This window comes from Halyomorpha halys, unplaced genomic scaffold (genome assembly GCF_000696795.3).
Source record: "Halyomorpha halys isolate HHAL.00 unplaced genomic scaffold, Hhal_1.1 Scaffold766.1, whole genome shotgun sequence".
Taxonomy (NCBI): Eukaryota; Metazoa; Arthropoda; class Insecta; order Hemiptera; family Pentatomidae; genus Halyomorpha; species Halyomorpha halys.
Window position 1 is genome coordinate 322,746 of NW_027111507.1, and position 18,552 is coordinate 341,297.

At 30.2% G+C, this 18,552-nt stretch overlaps 2 protein-coding genes across 7 annotated transcripts in view; one reads left to right on the top strand and one right to left on the bottom strand.

Annotated features, from left to right (window-relative positions):
- Idua (alpha-L-iduronidase) overlaps window positions 1-2,741 on the top strand; it is a 69,650-nt gene extending 66,909 nt beyond the window's left edge. For 4 of the 5 annotated variants that reach the window (XM_067049550.1, XM_067049552.1, XM_067049551.1 and 1 more), the window contains 3 exons: window positions 1,829-1,905; window positions 2,118-2,248; window positions 2,392-2,741. In XM_067049550.1, the coding sequence (XP_066905651.1) occupies window positions 1,829-1,905; window positions 2,118-2,248; window positions 2,392-2,474 (291 nt within the window). In that variant the 3' untranslated portion in view covers window positions 2,475-2,741. Of the gene's footprint in view, window positions 1-113; window positions 444-1,828; window positions 1,906-2,117; window positions 2,249-2,391 lie in introns of those variants that run through there. The other variant, XM_067049554.1, reaches the window with a different exon arrangement.
- Window positions 2,742-9,335: 6,594 nt separating this feature from the next.
- Window positions 9,336-18,552, bottom strand: part of fid (fire dancer) — a 159,136-nt gene continuing 149,919 nt past the window's right edge. The window contains exons 9-10 of one of the 2 annotated variants that reach the window (XM_067049557.1): window positions 17,543-17,755; window positions 9,336-12,869 (exon numbers count right to left, since the gene is read on the bottom strand). In XM_067049557.1, coding sequence (XP_066905658.1) covers window positions 10,651-12,869; window positions 17,543-17,755 — 2,432 coding nt within the window. In that variant the 3' untranslated portion in view covers window positions 9,336-10,650. Of the gene's footprint in view, window positions 12,876-17,542; window positions 17,756-18,552 lie in introns of both variants that reach the window. The other variant, XM_067049555.1, reaches the window with a different exon arrangement.

Genomic DNA, 18,552 nt, shown 5'->3' on the forward strand with positions numbered 1-18,552 from the left:
AATCTATGTGTTAGTCTTATTCTCGTAAAATGTATCTATTTGTTTGTTTTTGGTAAACTGATCTACTGCTGTGGCTATAAATGATGGTCTGATCTCACATTGTCGTCTAATAGTGAATTTGCTTAGCGGGTCACTGAAGAGGATCTAGGAGGGTGAGTTCCGGAGAGCGAATTTGTTGATCGGGTGAATTAAAAAATTATGAAATGGTGAAATTGGAGGAGCAGGAATGGGAAAGAAAAAAGGAATGAATTGAAATATTTGTATTTGGTGTATAGACTGATTGATTGTAAAAGAAAACCTGTGGGGAAAAAAATTGTTTTCTTTATATCTTATTATACCATGTAATTTATATATGTCCGATTACGGATTGATAAGTATGCTGTATGATATTGCAACCTGATGTATTTAGGCAGCATAGATGAATAAAGTATTTCTCTCTCTCTCATTACAATATTTGTAACCTTCCTCACACTCAGGTCAGGCATATAATTTATTTATTTCAACTTTATTATGTTTAAATTAATGATTATAATTATCAACATAATTGTTATTCCATATTTTTCGTAAATTAATTCTGCTTAAATCTCTGCATTGTGTTGGTTCAGATTTCTTGTGTCTGTTTTAAAATTCACTGTATTACTAATATTTTCTGATAAGTAAATGGACTCTAGTATTTTTCTTTGGAATGTATTAATTTCCTTGTTGTTTATATCACCCCACAATTGTTTCGTTTCACTAATATATATTGCTGGAAAATTTAGACATGGTATTTTATATATTAATCCGGGTTGATTTTATGTATCAATTCTGTCATTCAATTTACTGTAATAATTTTTAATTTTATTGTTTATGAACTTCGATGCTAATTACTATTAATGTTTAAATGCAATTGTTTTACAGAATAATGAGAAGTTAATGGGTTATTTTATCTTACTAGTATTTCTTTTTCTATAGTGATTATGAAATCACAATCAATCAAACAATATAAGGAAACAAGGATCGTCACAGTACAGTCATCTCTCTAACAGTAACTAGCCCTAGAGATACAGTACTACACTACTTATAGTTCAACTTTGACATTCCCTTCCTCTACTAAAGGTTATAATGGTCGGTTGATGTTAAATCAGAGAGTCAGAAAAAAAAAAAAAAAAAAAAAGAACAAGGACATAATTAATTCATCGACAACCACAAACCAGCTTATTAGAAACATCCTTGAAAATTAAGCTGAAGAATCAAAGTGGCAATGGAGGAAAGAGTATGAGACGGAGTAAGAAACATTAAACACATCGATTAATACCTCTTCAATAATTGATAATCGACCAATTACTTACCCTGTTCAGAATAGATACTTTTCCTGGTGATTACAAAAAAAATAAATAAATAAATAAAAGTTCAGTTTATTCACTAATCCTATACGTAAAAACCTTTCACTTATTATTATTGTTTGTTGCAAACTAATAAAATTCTCAACACTGTTTAAAATATTTGCCTAACGTTAGTCAGCCTTTATGTTACCTTTTTAATCCATTCCATCTTTAAATTATCTACCATATGACGACATCTCTAAATTATCGTATAATCGTGACGAAATTCATCCATTCCTACCTTGCCTTATAGATTAAAATCTATAAAATCTTGAATTGATCTGAATCAATAAGGAAAATAAATGTACCGTTTTTGATTGAGTAATGTTTATTTATTTATTTATTTTTTTTTTTTGGTAACTTTTATTTCCTTTAATCACGAATTTCCTATGACTAATAATATATACCATAGATTTTATATGCAGTCATGCTTGTGATATTTTTTTTAATCATCTTTATTGTAGATAAAAAAATTGAAAGCATATAATGTCGGTGGTACAGAACTACTGCTTACATGGAAAAATCCTGCTGACCATTTTAGGTGAGTTACTCAAAGGAACATTCTTACAGAATAAAACAAACAAAAACAGTGTTATGGGATTAGCACCTCTAGATCTATGATGAATAAAAAAGATGTTCACTTTTGAAATTTAAATTATTTTTTATTAATTAATTTGTTTAATATATTTTTACATTATATCTATACATCGGTGTTCTTTATTCTTATTAATTTTTACATATATTTTTTTACAGTTGTATTAAAACTTATCGCATTGAATATTGTTCTGAAATATCACAAAGTGGACGATTTCTCAGAATTAATAAAAACGTTGTCATTTTTAATTCTTTTTTTGTTAATGAATCAATGACAAAGAATGGAACAGGTCAGAAAATAATTATTTTATCATTTTTATAATTTAAAAAATTATTTTATATTTATAAATTTAAAAAAACAAAATAATCATTTTATTGAGTTATAAGAAATAGCGTTAAATAGCATATATTTAAAATAAATTATTTTTAACAGTTTTAGGTTTCTATCGAGTAGCTGCAATTGACTTGTGGAACAGAAAAGGACATTACTCAAACGTTTTACATTTCACAACCTAAATGGTATTATTCATTGTTTCCTAGAACAAAAATTATTTTTGTAATCATGAAGAAAACAATAATTTTAATATTAATATCATCATCCAATTATACACACAGATACAAACGTACATAGAAACACGCATACATACCACATTGTATGTATTACTCTACAGTGTTTGATATTCCGTTAATAATGTAGCTGTTTAATCTATTTCAAATCATTTTTTGTAACTATAAATATCAAAAACTTATGTTTATGTCAATAAAATTAAAAAAAATATTGTCTTTCTATGAGTTTTTTTTTACATAGGAAATGGTATTGACGTATTGTCAATCATTCTCTTAATCCCAGGTTTCAATAGCATCCATATCTACCTACTTGTATATATAAAAAGTTAAGGTATGACGGTACCTGGTATCTACCTATATATCTACCTCTATATGTAAACATAAAATAAGAGTCTTTAAGTTAAGCTTTCATGTAACTCAGAAATGTATGTTTATGTCAAGAAAAGAAAAGAACTATTGCCTTTCTATGAGTTTCTTTTTTTTACACAGATTTTATCCCACTTTCCCTTTTTTTTTAATTTTAAGTGAGACGAACCTTAGGTTTTGCTGAAACTTTTCTACTTCTTTTTTTTCCATCTCTACTTCTGAAAACATGACGAGTAACAGAGTTGTGAAACCACCGTGGGATACGAGCCTGGGCGAACCCTTGGAGGTCAATTTCTAGTAGGTACAATGGAGAAGCAATAGACAGACGCTAAATGGCTCATCGAGGTAACAGAAACGAGTCCTTCAGAAATGGGGGAAGAAATAGGGGAACAAAGGAGCGGAGGCGAGTACAAAAACGGACAAAGCACTAGGAGGTGAGAATCTGGAGGAAGGAAAACTCAAGCTGAACGAAATCTGGAGAGCTATACCGTGAAGAGTGAGCACGGTGGTCTCCCTTTTATCGGTATGGGCGAAATGTAGTAGCAATGGCCTGCTTATCATCAAGGTGATGGAAGTACGGTAATTGGTCAATACAGGACGCTCCAACACAACCGTATGTCAGGAGGCTCTGAGAAACCTGAGTGATGGAGAGAGGACACCCCAGATTATAGTTAAGGCAAGTCATTGTAAATCAATCACTTTGGGTGGACCATGTTGCGTTAAAGAGAAAGCTGAAATGGAGTTTAAGTAGTAATAGTTTAAGAGTATATGTGGTAGGGAGAACGCCACGCGCAAATAAGGAATATCGGAAAGGTCAAGATCGAAACAATCGTTTATTGCGGTGTAGGGACAAACAGGGGTAAGGACCTATAGAGGTATGAGGATCCATTCCGGATGATAGCCATTTGGGAACATTATGTAGTTACTATAGAGAGTGTTAATGAGCCCAAAAAGAGGAGAATTGTTCATATTGAACAACTGTTGTCCCCATCTCCCTAACTGGAGCTTCCTCATCTCCCCACACAAGTTAAACTATACATAGATTTTTTTTTCTCATTTTATTTATTTATTTATTTCTGGGTATAAGAGTTCTTTGAAAAAGTGTAAATAGTTTTAGTAATCATGATCTGTGAGAGTTTTTTTTTTTCTTTAACAGAGGATACCTGTAATACTTTTATTTAGTTTTTGAGAGCACTGAAGTTGTTAATTTTGTTTTGTTTTTTCTTCTAACAGAACTATCAAATCTGGATCTTTTTTCCCCTCTTTTCAAATAAAGCTGAGACATTTAAGTTTTAGTTTTGTTATCTATGGTTTCTTTTATTTTTGTGTACATAAATTTTAAACATGCTCCACTGTTTCCTCGGCAATCTGTCATCCAGGGCATTCTGCCAAGTGTTGTCCAATTTGAATCGGTGTTGGTTTGCTCTAAAGCATCCATGTTCTGTCAACAGTTGGGTTAAGTAAATATTCTCCTCCCCATGCCGGTGGCCATACCACAAGCCCATATTGGGTATTAACCTGCGAGTCTATCTCCCGAAATCATCAGCCTCCCAACGCTGTTGCCACTGATCGATGGTAATTTTCTGCTCTTCTTATCTGGAAATGTGAGAGCGGCTTCTATAGTGCCTACTTCTTGCTTGAACAAGAAGTTCCATTGGCGACATTCTTGCTATAACACACACTGCCTCATAGGAAACAGTCCGAAAAGCACTTACCGTTCTCAAGCAAACTCTGCGATAAACGAAAACCATCTATAAGAGGTTGAGAGCGGAAGAGAAATCCAGTAGACGTGACTAACATGGAAATGTGAAAACCATGTGAAGAAAATGAGGTGGCACTCAGCCATTTCCCTCCATGAATTGTGGTATGGTCACCGGTATGGTGAGGTGGATTTCTATGTAACCCAATTGTTGACCAGACATGGATGCTTTAGAGCCTACCAGTACCGAGTCAAACTGGACATCACCGTAGAATGCCCTGGATGTCAGACTGTCGAGGAAACAGCGGAGCATGTGTTTTTCGCTTGCATTCGCATCGCGGCAGAAAGAAGTGAATTGGAGAGAGTGTTTGGAGGATGCATCACACCAGAAAACTCACAGGGTGAGCCATATGTTACACTCAGACAAGCTTTGGAACGCAGTGAATAGATTCACCATAGTTGTCCTTAAGAGGTTGAGAGCGGAAGAGAGATCCAGAAGGTGCGATTAGCATGAAAACAAGGAACTCATGTGAAGTGAAAAATGAGGGGCACTCAGCCATTTCCCTCCATGAAGTAATGCCTAATGGTGGTCCCATGGAGAGGAATGAACAGGTCTAGGGCGGTGGTTTTAGTGGGTAAAAATCCCACACAGGGATAGGTACGGGCCTATCTGTGTCTTTTGAAGATTTCCACCAACCCTCATAAAAAAAAAAAAAAAAAAAAAAAAAAAACACCTATGTTTTATGTACAACACACACACACACATATATTTGTGTGTGTGTTTATTTATTGTTTTCACATACATAGGAATAAATATCAAGCTGGAACAAAAAACAAAGTTGATTAGGTTCACTTACCCGTAAAATATAAATTTATTGAATTTTTTTTTATTATTAAATTTTAAAAAAAATAATAATAAAAGTCAAGTCTTAAGGCTTGTCAAGTCCAAGTCAAGAGGAATATGTAGAAACTAGTATTTTTGTTTGAAAGTATTTATTAAGATATGTTACTACCAGTATAAACAATATTTACAAATAGTATTATTGTCTGATTTTAATACAATTTTTCATATCAGGAACTGATTTAAAAAGAAATGTTAATTTATAATAATGATTGCTTGAAGAAGAGAAGTTGATATTTTAATTGAAACTGAATAACAGTAATGAATGTTGAGTACATTCTAATGTACAGTATGATGACTGAATGAAGAATTTGTAAACCATCTGAATCTGTTTACTGCCATCCTGTATGTTTAAATATTTTAAATCTTACTCGTAGTAGCTATATAAAATTAATATATAATTTACCAAGGTTTGACTAAAGGAAGATGATTGTGCTTTTTTAAAGTATTTAAGTTAAAATAACACTGAGTTAAGTCAGAATTATTTTTCCTAGGTTTTATCTAAGAGAACTAAACTTCAAAACAGAAGGATGTGAGATAAATATTAATACATTCAGACTGGTTGATGGTTTTACAGAAAATGGATATTTAAATGAAATATAATTCTTTTTTGACCATATTACTTTATACATGCATTAAATAAATATATTGAAGAATGGTTGTTGAAATAATTCAGTCACCATAACTATATATATATATATATATATATATAAAATAATACTGTCAATGACTGAAATAGAATAAATAGTTGATTGTAGAGAAAACTGTAAATGCCATAAATATCTACCTTTAAATACTAACACAGCTTTTAAACTCTGAAAATAGCATTAAAATTTTATTTAAAAAAAAAAAATGATTGAATCATTTTTTAGAGAAAAAATGTTTAGTTTTGCATTAATGAAAGTTAATACATTATTTTTAACAACCATTATACACATATACATATAGATATATGATTGTATATGTATACACATTATATATAACTTACAACTGTGCCACAATCATTAGATAAAATAAACTAAAATTTCAACTATTAAATTCCAATTTCCATTCATGACACACTTCTAGTTGTTTCCTATCGTACTGATTATAATTGTGTATATTACCATAATAATAGTTATCACAGGATCATGTTTATGTGGACAAATGGCACACACCATAATATTTTATGGTATCTTAAGAATATCACTGCTTGCTACCTATTTTAAACTATGACCATATCTTTGGTTAATATAAGTTATTTGATATTTATAATTCTCATTATTAAAAGTAAATTAAAGTTCTGATTCAGTTATGATGATATATTTTAGGCCATACTTAAAATTTGGCATAATTTTTCATATCTTTGCTCATGTTATCACTGTTGTAAAGCTATAAATTTTCAAAGAAATGACAAATGAAGGTAATGAAAATTTCCATTCAAGTCTAGTCTAATACACAGATGGCAGTGTCATAATTACATTATCTAATAAGAGAATAAGTTTTAAATATATATTATATAAGTGTTTATGTGATACATCTCATAATTTCTTTAAAAGCTTATATTCCTCGGTTTGTTTATAAAAGCTAACTTTATCTGTATAATTGTGGCAAAGTTTCTATTATTTTTTTTCCCTTCAAAAAATTATAATTTAGAAGTGCTATCTAAGAAATTGTACTTTGTGAACAATTATAACAAATTATAAAGATATATTTAGCTTTTAACAATCAGATGTATCTTATAACATTTCATAGATTTTCATATGTGTTTGTTTAATCCAGCACATACACACTTTCAGTTTATTTCAGTTTATACATGTAGTCAATTATTGTGCTTGCTCACCTTTTTTATTAATTTGTATGGCTGGATTTCTATATTTTGTAAATAATCATGTTTTTTTGTTTTATCAATATTATTTTTTTTGTACTGGAATGGGTAAATCATCAGGATCACCTCAGCTGTAAGTTAAATAATCTTAAATATACTTTCGTTTATGAAGTAACTACTATTTTATTAACTGCTATTAAGTGGTCCAATTATATTGGTTAATCTTTTACATAAGTTTAAGAAATATACATTTAATAACATATAAAGATATGTACATACAAACAAACATGGAATACATGGACATTATCTTATAACAACATTAATAAACATCAAAGAAGATTTAAATTTAATACCACCCTTTTTTTTATATATTTATAGCTTTAACAATTAATTATCTATAAAAGAAATTAAACAAAATTAAAGGACCAGAACCTTTTTATGGCAATTGCTTTCTATAACACTTTCATAAATATATGGTGTTCAGATACTTTTCATATTAATAAAAACGTGTATACATATTCTGTATTTAGATTTAATTAGTAAAACTAATTTGGAGTAAAATATTATTATCAATTCATTAATTGATCATATTTAGTTTTGAAGTGCATCTAGTATAAATTATACTATTAATTTTAATTATATAGTTATTTAAATCATGTTGATATTCTTCTTAACCTTAATTTTAATTATTGAAATTTACAACCACATATCACAAAACAAAACTCATGAATATCCTGAAAATGGTATTTATGAAAAGAAATTTACATGATGATAAAATACTTGCTATTAACATCTCTTTTTATTCAACAATAATTTTTTATTTTGTTATTTATTATATTGTTTGTTATCTACTAAAACATTTATTTGTTAAAATATTCATCACTGATTTGCTAACTGCACCTTGCGAACTATATGAGGATATTAGTGCAACTTTTCAACGAATTAAAAGCAGAAGGATATCTTTTAGTTATACATATGTCAGATTTTTCATTTTTGCTTCTTGAAGAAATTACTTATTTTAAAAGAAAACTAGTTCTTTACATCAATGATTCTGAAAGGGGATCTTAATTGTACTTTTCAAGTTTATCATGCATATTTTAAAATAGATAAAAAAAATTGTTTGCAAAAATTCTAAAACTTAATATATTGTTTCTAAAGAGTTTTCAAGATGTTAAACAAGTGAAAGAAACTGACATTTATTAAAGGCCCTCTGAAACGAAAACAAAATGTATTAAGAATAGAGCCATTCGGAATAAAAATTACTAGACTTGGCTAATAAGGTTTTTGGAAATCAAAATTTAAATCTCTTGCAACATTTAATAAATGAGAAGCTAAAATGAAAAAAATACACTGTGCTATTAAATCAAATTTTAACTGCTATCAAAAATTTTCAAAAACAAACATGATTATCATTAATTCCTGGAAGATCTTGCTGGATTCAAACAAGTTTAAAAATTTCACATTTTGTATTACTAACATATTAAGCACGTCATATAAGTGTAAAAAAGTGTATTTAACATGTTATTGAAAAATAAAATAACTGATGGAGAATTTGGATTCTATAAAACTTTCAAAAGCAATGCAAGAATGCTGGTCTCATTAATTAAAATTATTATTTATTAAACTTTTATAATTTTTTCCTGATGTCTTTAATGATGTTTATGTTGCTTCTGAAGTTTGTTGGACACTGACTTAGACCATTTTTAACAATTTAGTTTTGATTAAAAAACAATACAACTTATAGGAAACTGACTAGTTAATCAGTAATAATATATTAAAAATCAATGTTTAAAAAATTGTCTAAGAAGCATTATAACAACAATTAAAAATACATTAGTTGTGAATAAAGGAATATATACAATTTCCATCTATGTTTAGTAACTAAAATAATAACTTAAGGTTAAAAATCAAGGTAATCACGAGTTTCTGTCACAATTATAGTTATTTTTGCAGATCATGTCAGATGTTTGGTGAGATATTAAGTCTCTACAAGCACTAAAATTAAAACTCATAATATCGCACATCTTTATAAGGTTGTAAAAAAATAACAGCAATAAACCAGTAAATACAATGTTGCCAGTTCTAGGAAAAATAATTATTTAAGCTTAAAACAAAATTCCTTATAGTATTATAAACTTTAAAAGTTATTAAGAAACATTTCAATGCTAGTTTTGCTTATTTTTATTAAAATTTATGATATTGCAATTGCGAAAACAGGGTTCTGTTCCAATTATTAAATATTACTCTTAAATATTATTAAAAATATTTATATTTATAAGAGTGATTCATGAAACGAATTATACTTCTTAATTTTATCTTTCTAGATATACATTGAATTACAGAGTTATCTTTCTGTAGTATATTCATTTAAAATATATATACAGAGACCTATATATGTGCAACTTTTTCGAAAGACTTGTTCTTAAATTATGAAAAATAAAGGCAACTTTGAAATTTACATGACTGTTATTCATAGCTTCATTCATTTTCAAGTAAATTTGTGTTCAATTCTTGCCTCTTTTAAAAATAATTGTACTTAATAAATTTTTTAATAAAATTATACCATCAAGAATATTCATTTTATTTACAACCTTAAACCCAGTGAATGTTCTAATTTAATTATATGATTATATTAAATGAATATTGAGTAACCATAAAACATTACCATAGATATGCTATAAATATTTTTTAAAATTTTTGGAAGTAATACAATTTCTATAAAGCATTTAACATCTTGATTACAAAATCAAAATATAAAATTATATATATATTATAACTTCATTTAGAACTAACATTAGTACAGAAGAGTAGTTTTATATGTTGTTACAGATAGATTACTATATTTATGACAGTAAATGTTTTAATTTATCACAGACAAAATAACATTCTTTTTTTAGATATAAGAAACATAATTTTCAACTTTTTAAAATAAGTGATAAATATAAATTTAATCAAGTAAGCATAAAATAATAGTAAATAAAAAGGAGAAAATCATTTTCCTGAACATTACATAAAAATACTTTAAAATATTTAAAAGCAAATCTTTATTCATTGTTGCCCATAATTAATACTGTAACAATGATATTACTTTTCTATAAGTACAACATACTCTAAACACAAAGTATGTCTAGAATAATAGAATAAATAACCAATAAATTGACCGAAGTATGAAAATACAAATTTTAAGGTATTAGTTAAAGAAATTTTGAGACACAGTAGGTTTAACACATACACAAACAAGCATGTGCATAAGTGTGTATGTGTTACAATAAATTATAAATCATAATAAAATAGATTATTGAGATAGAGTGAGAAGCCACCCTGCATGCGTTTAAACACCTCATTTTTCCACTTAGATTGTCCATACCTGAACCTTTTCTGCTATAATACACCAGTTAGCATGATCATAATATGAAGAAATTATGTGTAAATTTTCTACATATTTTTCAATCAATTGGTCTAATTCTCCTTCTCTAAATACATGATAGTACCTATGAAATGTAATAGCTCCCCCTCCACTGTCTGATAACAATGAATCTTGTGAAGTAGACCCACTTAACGAAGTTTCACAACTCTGTGCTTTTGCCAATATTTCTGAAGGTTCTTGAGTTGAGGCTCTTTGGCGTACTAATTTATTCATTGAACTTCTAGGTAAAGGCATCTCCTCTGAAGATGATCTTCCATCGCATCTTGCCATTCTTCTATCTGCAAATCGTGCGTCTTTGCTACAGTCACTTGCTTTGTCAGAAGTAATTGATGCGGTACTTGGTGTTTTACCAGCTGAACTTGTATTCTGTCTACTAATATCACTTCCTGTTCGATCTGATACATCACCTGCATCACTTGATTCAACTGAATTCCCAGGTCTTAAGAGAGAATTTTGACTACCACTAGTTATATCACTTAATGAAGCTATGTCCTTGCGAGAGTCCCTACTACCATCGCTACCTGTTCGCTCAGAAATATCGCCTGCATCACTTGATTCAATTGATAGACCTGGTTTAAGAGAAAAAATGCTAGGAGAATGAGAAATCTGTATTGTATCACGTCTTGAACTTGGCCTACTTCCTTCACTACTGCTACCTGTTCTCTCTGAAATATCTCCTGCTTCACTAGATTCCAGAGAAACTCCTAAATGTAGAGCACATTCTGATAAAATTTCTTCTTTGTGTGTTTTTTCAGAAGAATCGGTCATTTCAACAGAAATACTAGGTCTTCTTGGCATATCTTTTGCTGGAAGTAATTCGATTTTTGTAGTTTCTTCTTTCTTTGTTGTGCTTACTATATCTGGTATTGTTTGAATTGATGGAGCAATAAGGCTAGTAAGAAGTGATTTACCAGTTGGTAAAATTGTATTTCTTCTTGAGTCAACCCATGTTTCCTCACTACCACCATATTTTTCATTTGTTCCAATTTTTTCTTTCACAGCTAATTTGGTTGTACTAATGTGTGTTGTTTCTTTTTTTTGTTTTCTTTCACAATCAAATTTAGTTTCAATTGTTACCTCTCCATCAGGGCTGTTATGTTGACTTAAGAATGTGCATTCTATAGAAGGTTTCGTATTTGGACTAGAAGATAGTGAATTTGAGCCATCATCTGAGTATTCTTCCAGTAAGGGAATTTGTTCCTCAGGTAAATATGCAATAGTTCTTTTGTCTGGAGTTATTGGATATAGTGATGATGACTGGTTAGGGTAAGAAAGATTAGAAATGCATGTATCTAACTTTAAATTCTGTTCTATATGTTTCTCTTCCATTGATGCTCCTTCTGCTTTAACTCTTTCTGTTCTCGATTCATTTTCTCTAAATTGCATGTCTCTTGCTTTCATAGCAATATTTTCTTCATGAAGCTCTATACTTAGTTTAGTTAAATCATGAAGGTCTTCATTAAGTTTAAACAAATAAGGATCTTGTATATCACTAAAATCTGTGCCATAATTACTGTCGATTGGAGAAAGTGAATGCATAACAGCACTTTGCTCACGGTACCGGTCTATTTCTGCCAATAATTTTTCACTCAACTTTTCTGCAAACTCTGCTAGATGCTGACGACATTCTTCATCCCATCTCTTCCCCTGTTGTTCCTCCATTTTCATACTTTGTTCAAAAGACATTCGTTCTTTACTTATTTTATCATGATCAAGTAATAATTTTTTTGGCACTTCAATTGTTTTTCGTAATGGGCTTAAAAATGCTTGTTCTAGCCCCACTGGTTTATTCTTTTTTTCATTAAATATTGATTTATTAGTACTACTACTTGTAAGATCTTGTAAAATCATCCTTGAATCATTTCTTATAGTAAGATGTTTTCTCTTTGGCTGTGGACTTGATTGAATTACAGTTTCCACTGTTTCTTCTAAGGTGTTAGCTACATCAGCAGCAGCTTCTAATAAAGGTGACAGCCTAGGTGAAGGGTTAATACCACCCACAGCGCCTTCTTCAAGATGTAATTTCAAATCTAGTGTTTCCTGATTAGCTTCAGTGATGGGATAGATTTCAGCTCCAACACCTGAAGTCCGGCTTGAAATACCTACGCTTAAGGCAGTTTCTTGCTTTTGTTCAGCCACACATTCTGAAACTATAATTATAAAAAATAACATACTTAGATTTTAAAAAAAATAAAAGAAAATTTTCTATTCTAATTAAAATGTATAATTACTACATACACCCCCCACCTCTACAGTGTTAGGAATTTTTACTGGGTCGTAATAGTGGCATATAGTATATCTCTTAAGAGTATTGTTGGTTTCCTAACCTTCCTTAGTTCCTCTCTAATGCAATTAACTCTAGAATTTCCAATAGAATTGGATGGAATGAAATGAAAAACAGTTGATTATTCAGGGACTAAGTCCCTTTACAACCATTTTGACATTATGCAATATGCACTACCCAAATACAGTGTGGCCACACTGTTTTTCTGTTTTTTGGTACTGAAAAAAAAAAAATAAATACAGAAAATTAATATTTACAAATAATATATGCTTATATTCTGGGTGTGGGTAGCTCATTGTTAAGGTAATTGACTACTAACTCCAAGGACCCAGGTTCAGATCTGGCTGTGGAAGATAATTATTATCTGTTACCTATAACTATAGAGTCAGCCCTGTCGGTTAGGGAGCCCTCCGGGGTCCACCTAATTTCATAAAGTGGGTATACTTAATTGGGTAAAAATCTGGCAGTTGAGCATGACCAAATCACCTCCTTGCACAATCGTTGATCTAGTAACAGTACTTCCTTACAAAGTACTGCACCCCTGACCCTTTATGGGTTGTAGTGGTACAGATTTAATATTTTTTAATATGCTTGTGTAAAATATTTATATTATCAATATTGTTATGATATTTATTAACCCTTTGCACTCAAAGTTTTTTTCATTCATATTACCAGCGTAATGATCCATGAGGCATGACCATCATTTGTCACCACAAGCGAAATATCTTATACATAATAGTTTTTACGATTTGTCTTTTTCCTCATGTTATGGACTGAAAATTATTTCATAGTCTCTATCGAGAAACTCTCAAGTTTGAAGACAAATTTTAATGGCTCCACTCTGGAGCTCTCAAATGCAAAGAGTTAGGTTTGGAGACAGAGATGTTGGTTAAATGAGGTAACAGTTGGAGAATGGCATGTGGTAGAGGGAATGGAGTTCCAGTGCGAGACAGCTCGGTAAAAAAGGATTTGTCAAATGCAGCAGTTCAGAGAGAAGGTGAGAAGAATTTAGATGGACAGGATATCCTTAGTACAGGATTTGAAATGCAGCTTTTGTAGGATATAGGAGGGATACTGAGTTCTAATTACTTGAAATTGGAAAGATGTTAGAAAATATTTACATAGGTAGGAAGGGTAGAGCCACTTAAACTTGGCGTAGTACTTTGATGCATATTTTAAATGGTGATCTCAAAAACAAATTGTATTGTGGATACTTTTTTTTTTTTTTTTAATTTTGGCTATTTTTATGAAAACATGTGTAGAATAAAGTTATTTTAGTGTCCTATTTTGTATAAGAATCCATTATCATAATTATGGAATTTCTTAATTCAGGCTTCATTATGACAGCTGTTTTAGTCTTTTCAAACAACAGAGGAAACTCAAATTATGACAGATTATTATAGGAAATAGAACTATAAAATGAGTTTGTTCTATATTTTTTCATCCAAACAGTCCAAAAATGTAAAAAATAAATAAAATGTTTTTGTTTTTGGCAATTCATGCCCCCAGGGCTCATCAGATCAAAACTTTTCTATATGATTCCATATAAAGAATTACCCCATTCCATTGGAATGTCTAGAGTTAGAGGCACTAGAATAGAATAGGAGAAGGTTACAAAATTAACAATACCCTCAAAAAATAGATTGGATACTACTATTATGAATCAGTGAAAAACTAAGCGAAATTCAAAATGTTGGGATGGAAAAATTCAAAAGGATGGAGAAAGTGAACATGGGGAGTGGGATACCCTGTAAATATATATATTTATAATACAAATTCAGCTAAATTTAGTTTAAAAACTAATACTCAGACTATGCAAATAATATCACTATTATTTGAAAATAGAGTAACAAAAATATAATATTTTAGAAATATTTACTTATGTTGTAAGGAGATTATGTTAAATTGAAACTTTTTTTTTTATTAATATTCTGTATTTGTAGTCTAAGTATTATTAGTTATCTCTTTCTATTCAAAACATTCTTTCCCTTTTTCTTTTACAAGCTTATTCAATTAAAATAGAATTATTATTTTCAGGCCATTAAATGTGTTTGAATAGAAAATAATAAAATAAAAATTATCTTCAAAAGTACACAAACATGATCATTGAATATTTATTTTCAATTTAAAAAAAAATAAATATATATAAAGGACATGAAACGGTATAAAAATAAAAAGTTTATTATTTGGTTGTAATTAATAGTATACTTTTTAACTAATTAAATGTATACATATTAATAACTTTTTTGAGGATATAAGTAATTAGTAATAACTGAAATAAAAAAGATCTCAGGAAAAGTAATTTAAAGGTCATTAAATCCTCTTCTCTAGTTCTATAATTTAAATGATAAAATAATTTATTAAGTTTTTCACAATAACATCAAATGTAACTCTTGGATTGGCATGGTAATATAAGTATCCATTGACATGTAATATATATATTTCTTCAAAAGCAAAAAAACAATAAATGAAAAAAAATGATCAATTACTGCATATTAACAAGTGTAAACTTTGTTTTTATCAGACTTAGTGTTGATTCATATTTTTCAATTTGATAACTACAGTAGGGAAGAACAATAATTATTGTACAAACAGTAAAATAGGTAATTAATAAGTCTATATTTCTGATATAATTAAATACATCTTCATAGTTTTTTAGTTATCTAACAGAACTATAGATGCGCAAGTTTTTTTTTTTACAACAAAGAACACTTTGTAAAATATATTATACTTTTAGGACTGACCTGTATTTGTTTCTAAATTAAGTTTTTCCATCTATTGCTTTAGACTTCACAGGTTTGTTAATTGATATATGCTTAAACCAGAGCCTAAGAGATAGGAGCACACTATTTTACTGACTGAGATAACCAACTCCTTCAACGTATGTATTTAGTACAATAAATTGAAATTTCAAAATGTTAAACAATATTCAAGACTTTTGTAATGACTTATATTAAAATGATCTTTTCTTTCATAAGTACTCGTATTATAATATAAATTAACCAAATCTATACTGACTCAGTCATAAAAAGATGTTTTCTTAACAAAATAATGTTGATATTAAATGATGGTAAATGACTACTGGTTGAAAGTAAATTTTTTTTTTTTCCTATGCCACAGAAAGTGGGCTATTACGCCATTTTCCCTCTCACAGTTCAATACAATTTTACTCTTCCTCTTAGTTGGTCCGCATCCTGCTCAACATCTTCTAGACCAATACACGTTAAAAGATCGTCTCCATCCAAGTCTCCCATGTTACATAGAGGATATTTCGGGGAATCTACAATGCTAATTCGATGGAGGTGTTTTTGGAGCAGACCATGTACTGTTACTAGCCAAAAACAGGCCACTCTCTCAGCTCTGCTAAGATTGCCGGGAATTCGTTTATCCTTATGCAGTAGGCTCTCCCACTTCTTTCCTTCCGCTTGAACTTTTTGTCTAGCACTTGTTCTGTTCTTACAATAAGAGCTTATAAGTGATTTTACTGTTCCGTAGGAAAGTGGTAGAACAGGCTGGTTCTCTGCACAACCGAGCTTAGCCAACTTGTCAGCTTGCTCATTACCATCTATACCAACATGGCCTGGTATCCACTACAGAGCTATAACCCTTCCTCTTTTCTTCATGATAGCAGCCATATTTCTGCACTTTTCTTCCATGGGTAACCCTGCGGCACCTAGTGTTGTTAATTTTTGTATTACGGCTTGGGAGTCGCTGAAGAATACAGTGTTGTCATTGCATTTAATAGTGGCTTCCATCGCAAAGCAGATAGCCTGCATTTCTGCATCATAATTATCACATCCAGCTCCAACGGGAAATGACGATTGAAAGTTGATTGAGTATACTCCTGCTCCAGCTCCCTTGTTAATACCGGACGCAGATCCATCGGTATAAATGTGTAGCCATTGCTCTATGGGGTATAGCTCTTAATTGTTTTTAGTGCAGCAGCTCTAAGCTCGGGTTCAGGGCAATCTTTCTTGATCTGACCACATGCCAGTTTGAGTCGCCCATAGACCAGCGGAATCGTGCTTTGGCATGTAGGAGATGCTTATATCCTGCCTTTCATCAGTTGGTAGGTCTATCTGGTGAAGCATTTCCATACGATAATTCAACCAGTGTTCCTCTCATTGTATAAGTTTTTCATAAAGACACAGAGTAGATTTCTCCCTCCTATTCTGAAGTGGTTCAAGACCTGCTTGGAGTTCCATAGCTGTGATGGGAGTCGATTTCACACCGCCAGTGATTATGCGTAAGGCTTGATTTTGAACTTTGTCTAACTTTTCTAACGCTGATTTGGAGGAGGTATTAAAAATTCAGCTCCATACTCCAGATTAGGCCGTACGTATGATTTGTAAGTAAAATATTGTAATCATCAAACAATTTAATATTGTAAAATTTTTCATTTCAGCCGTCACTATGTTTTGGAACCAAATGCCTCAAATGTTTTACTATGCTAGAATTAAATCAATGCAATCATGGTATAAATTAAAATGTATATTTCATGAAATGATATAACAAAATTAAGTTTACAATTACCAGTAATAGTTTCCTCTTCATTTTTAATTGATATCACACTTCCAACAGAATCTGGAGATGATAAACCGGACGAATCACTATCCATGTCATCTGTTTCTGGATTAAATATTTCTAGAGACAATAGCCTAGGAACTGGCCTATACGGAGGTGAATCAGTTCTTCCAAACATTGTGGAAGATCTTCTGACTAAAGGAAACTGATAATGTCTTGAAGCTGAAAGAATTTTTGAGAGTAAGATTTTAGAGTACCATAAATATATTGTTTAAAAAATAGTAAAACTTAAAATTTCAAAATTGAGTTTATTTTGAATAAATATTTTTAATGTAGAATGATATTGTAAATGTACAGTTTTAAACTATGAGAATTGACATATTTTTTTCTATAGTTAATATTCTAAATGTATTATTATATGAGTTTCCTATTAAATGTCAGTTGTTTTGTTTTCACTCAGTAAGGTTACCTTACATATGAATATTGCCACAGCAAAAGTTTCAGGTAAATGAAAATGCTCTAGGTGAGAAAACCAAATAACTCAAAAAATGATAAACTTAAAATTGATAAAGTAAAACAACATTGAAATTTTAAAAATCATTTTTTGACAAATATGTGTGTGTGTGTGTGTGTGTGTGTGTGTGTGTGTGTGTGTGTGTGTGTGTGTGTGTGTGTGTGTGTGTGTGCGCGTGTATAACCTAATCTCTACAATGTTTGATTTTGATTTTTGCAGGTTAATAACAGGTGCATTTAAACTATTCTTCAAGGGTATTGTTTATTTTATAAACTCCAATTCTTTTCTAGTGTACCTAACTTAAGAATTTCCAATGAAAGAAAATAATTTTTTTATTTTATGTTATTCATTTAGAATATGGTCCAACCAGGGCCCTGTTTCATAATGAAAGCTAATAAGTATTAGTTCATAGTACAAGTGTAGAAACTAGACTGGTAATAATACAAATACTTATTTTTTTCGTGATAGGGATGACTATTAGTGATATTACAGGAATTAAAAAATA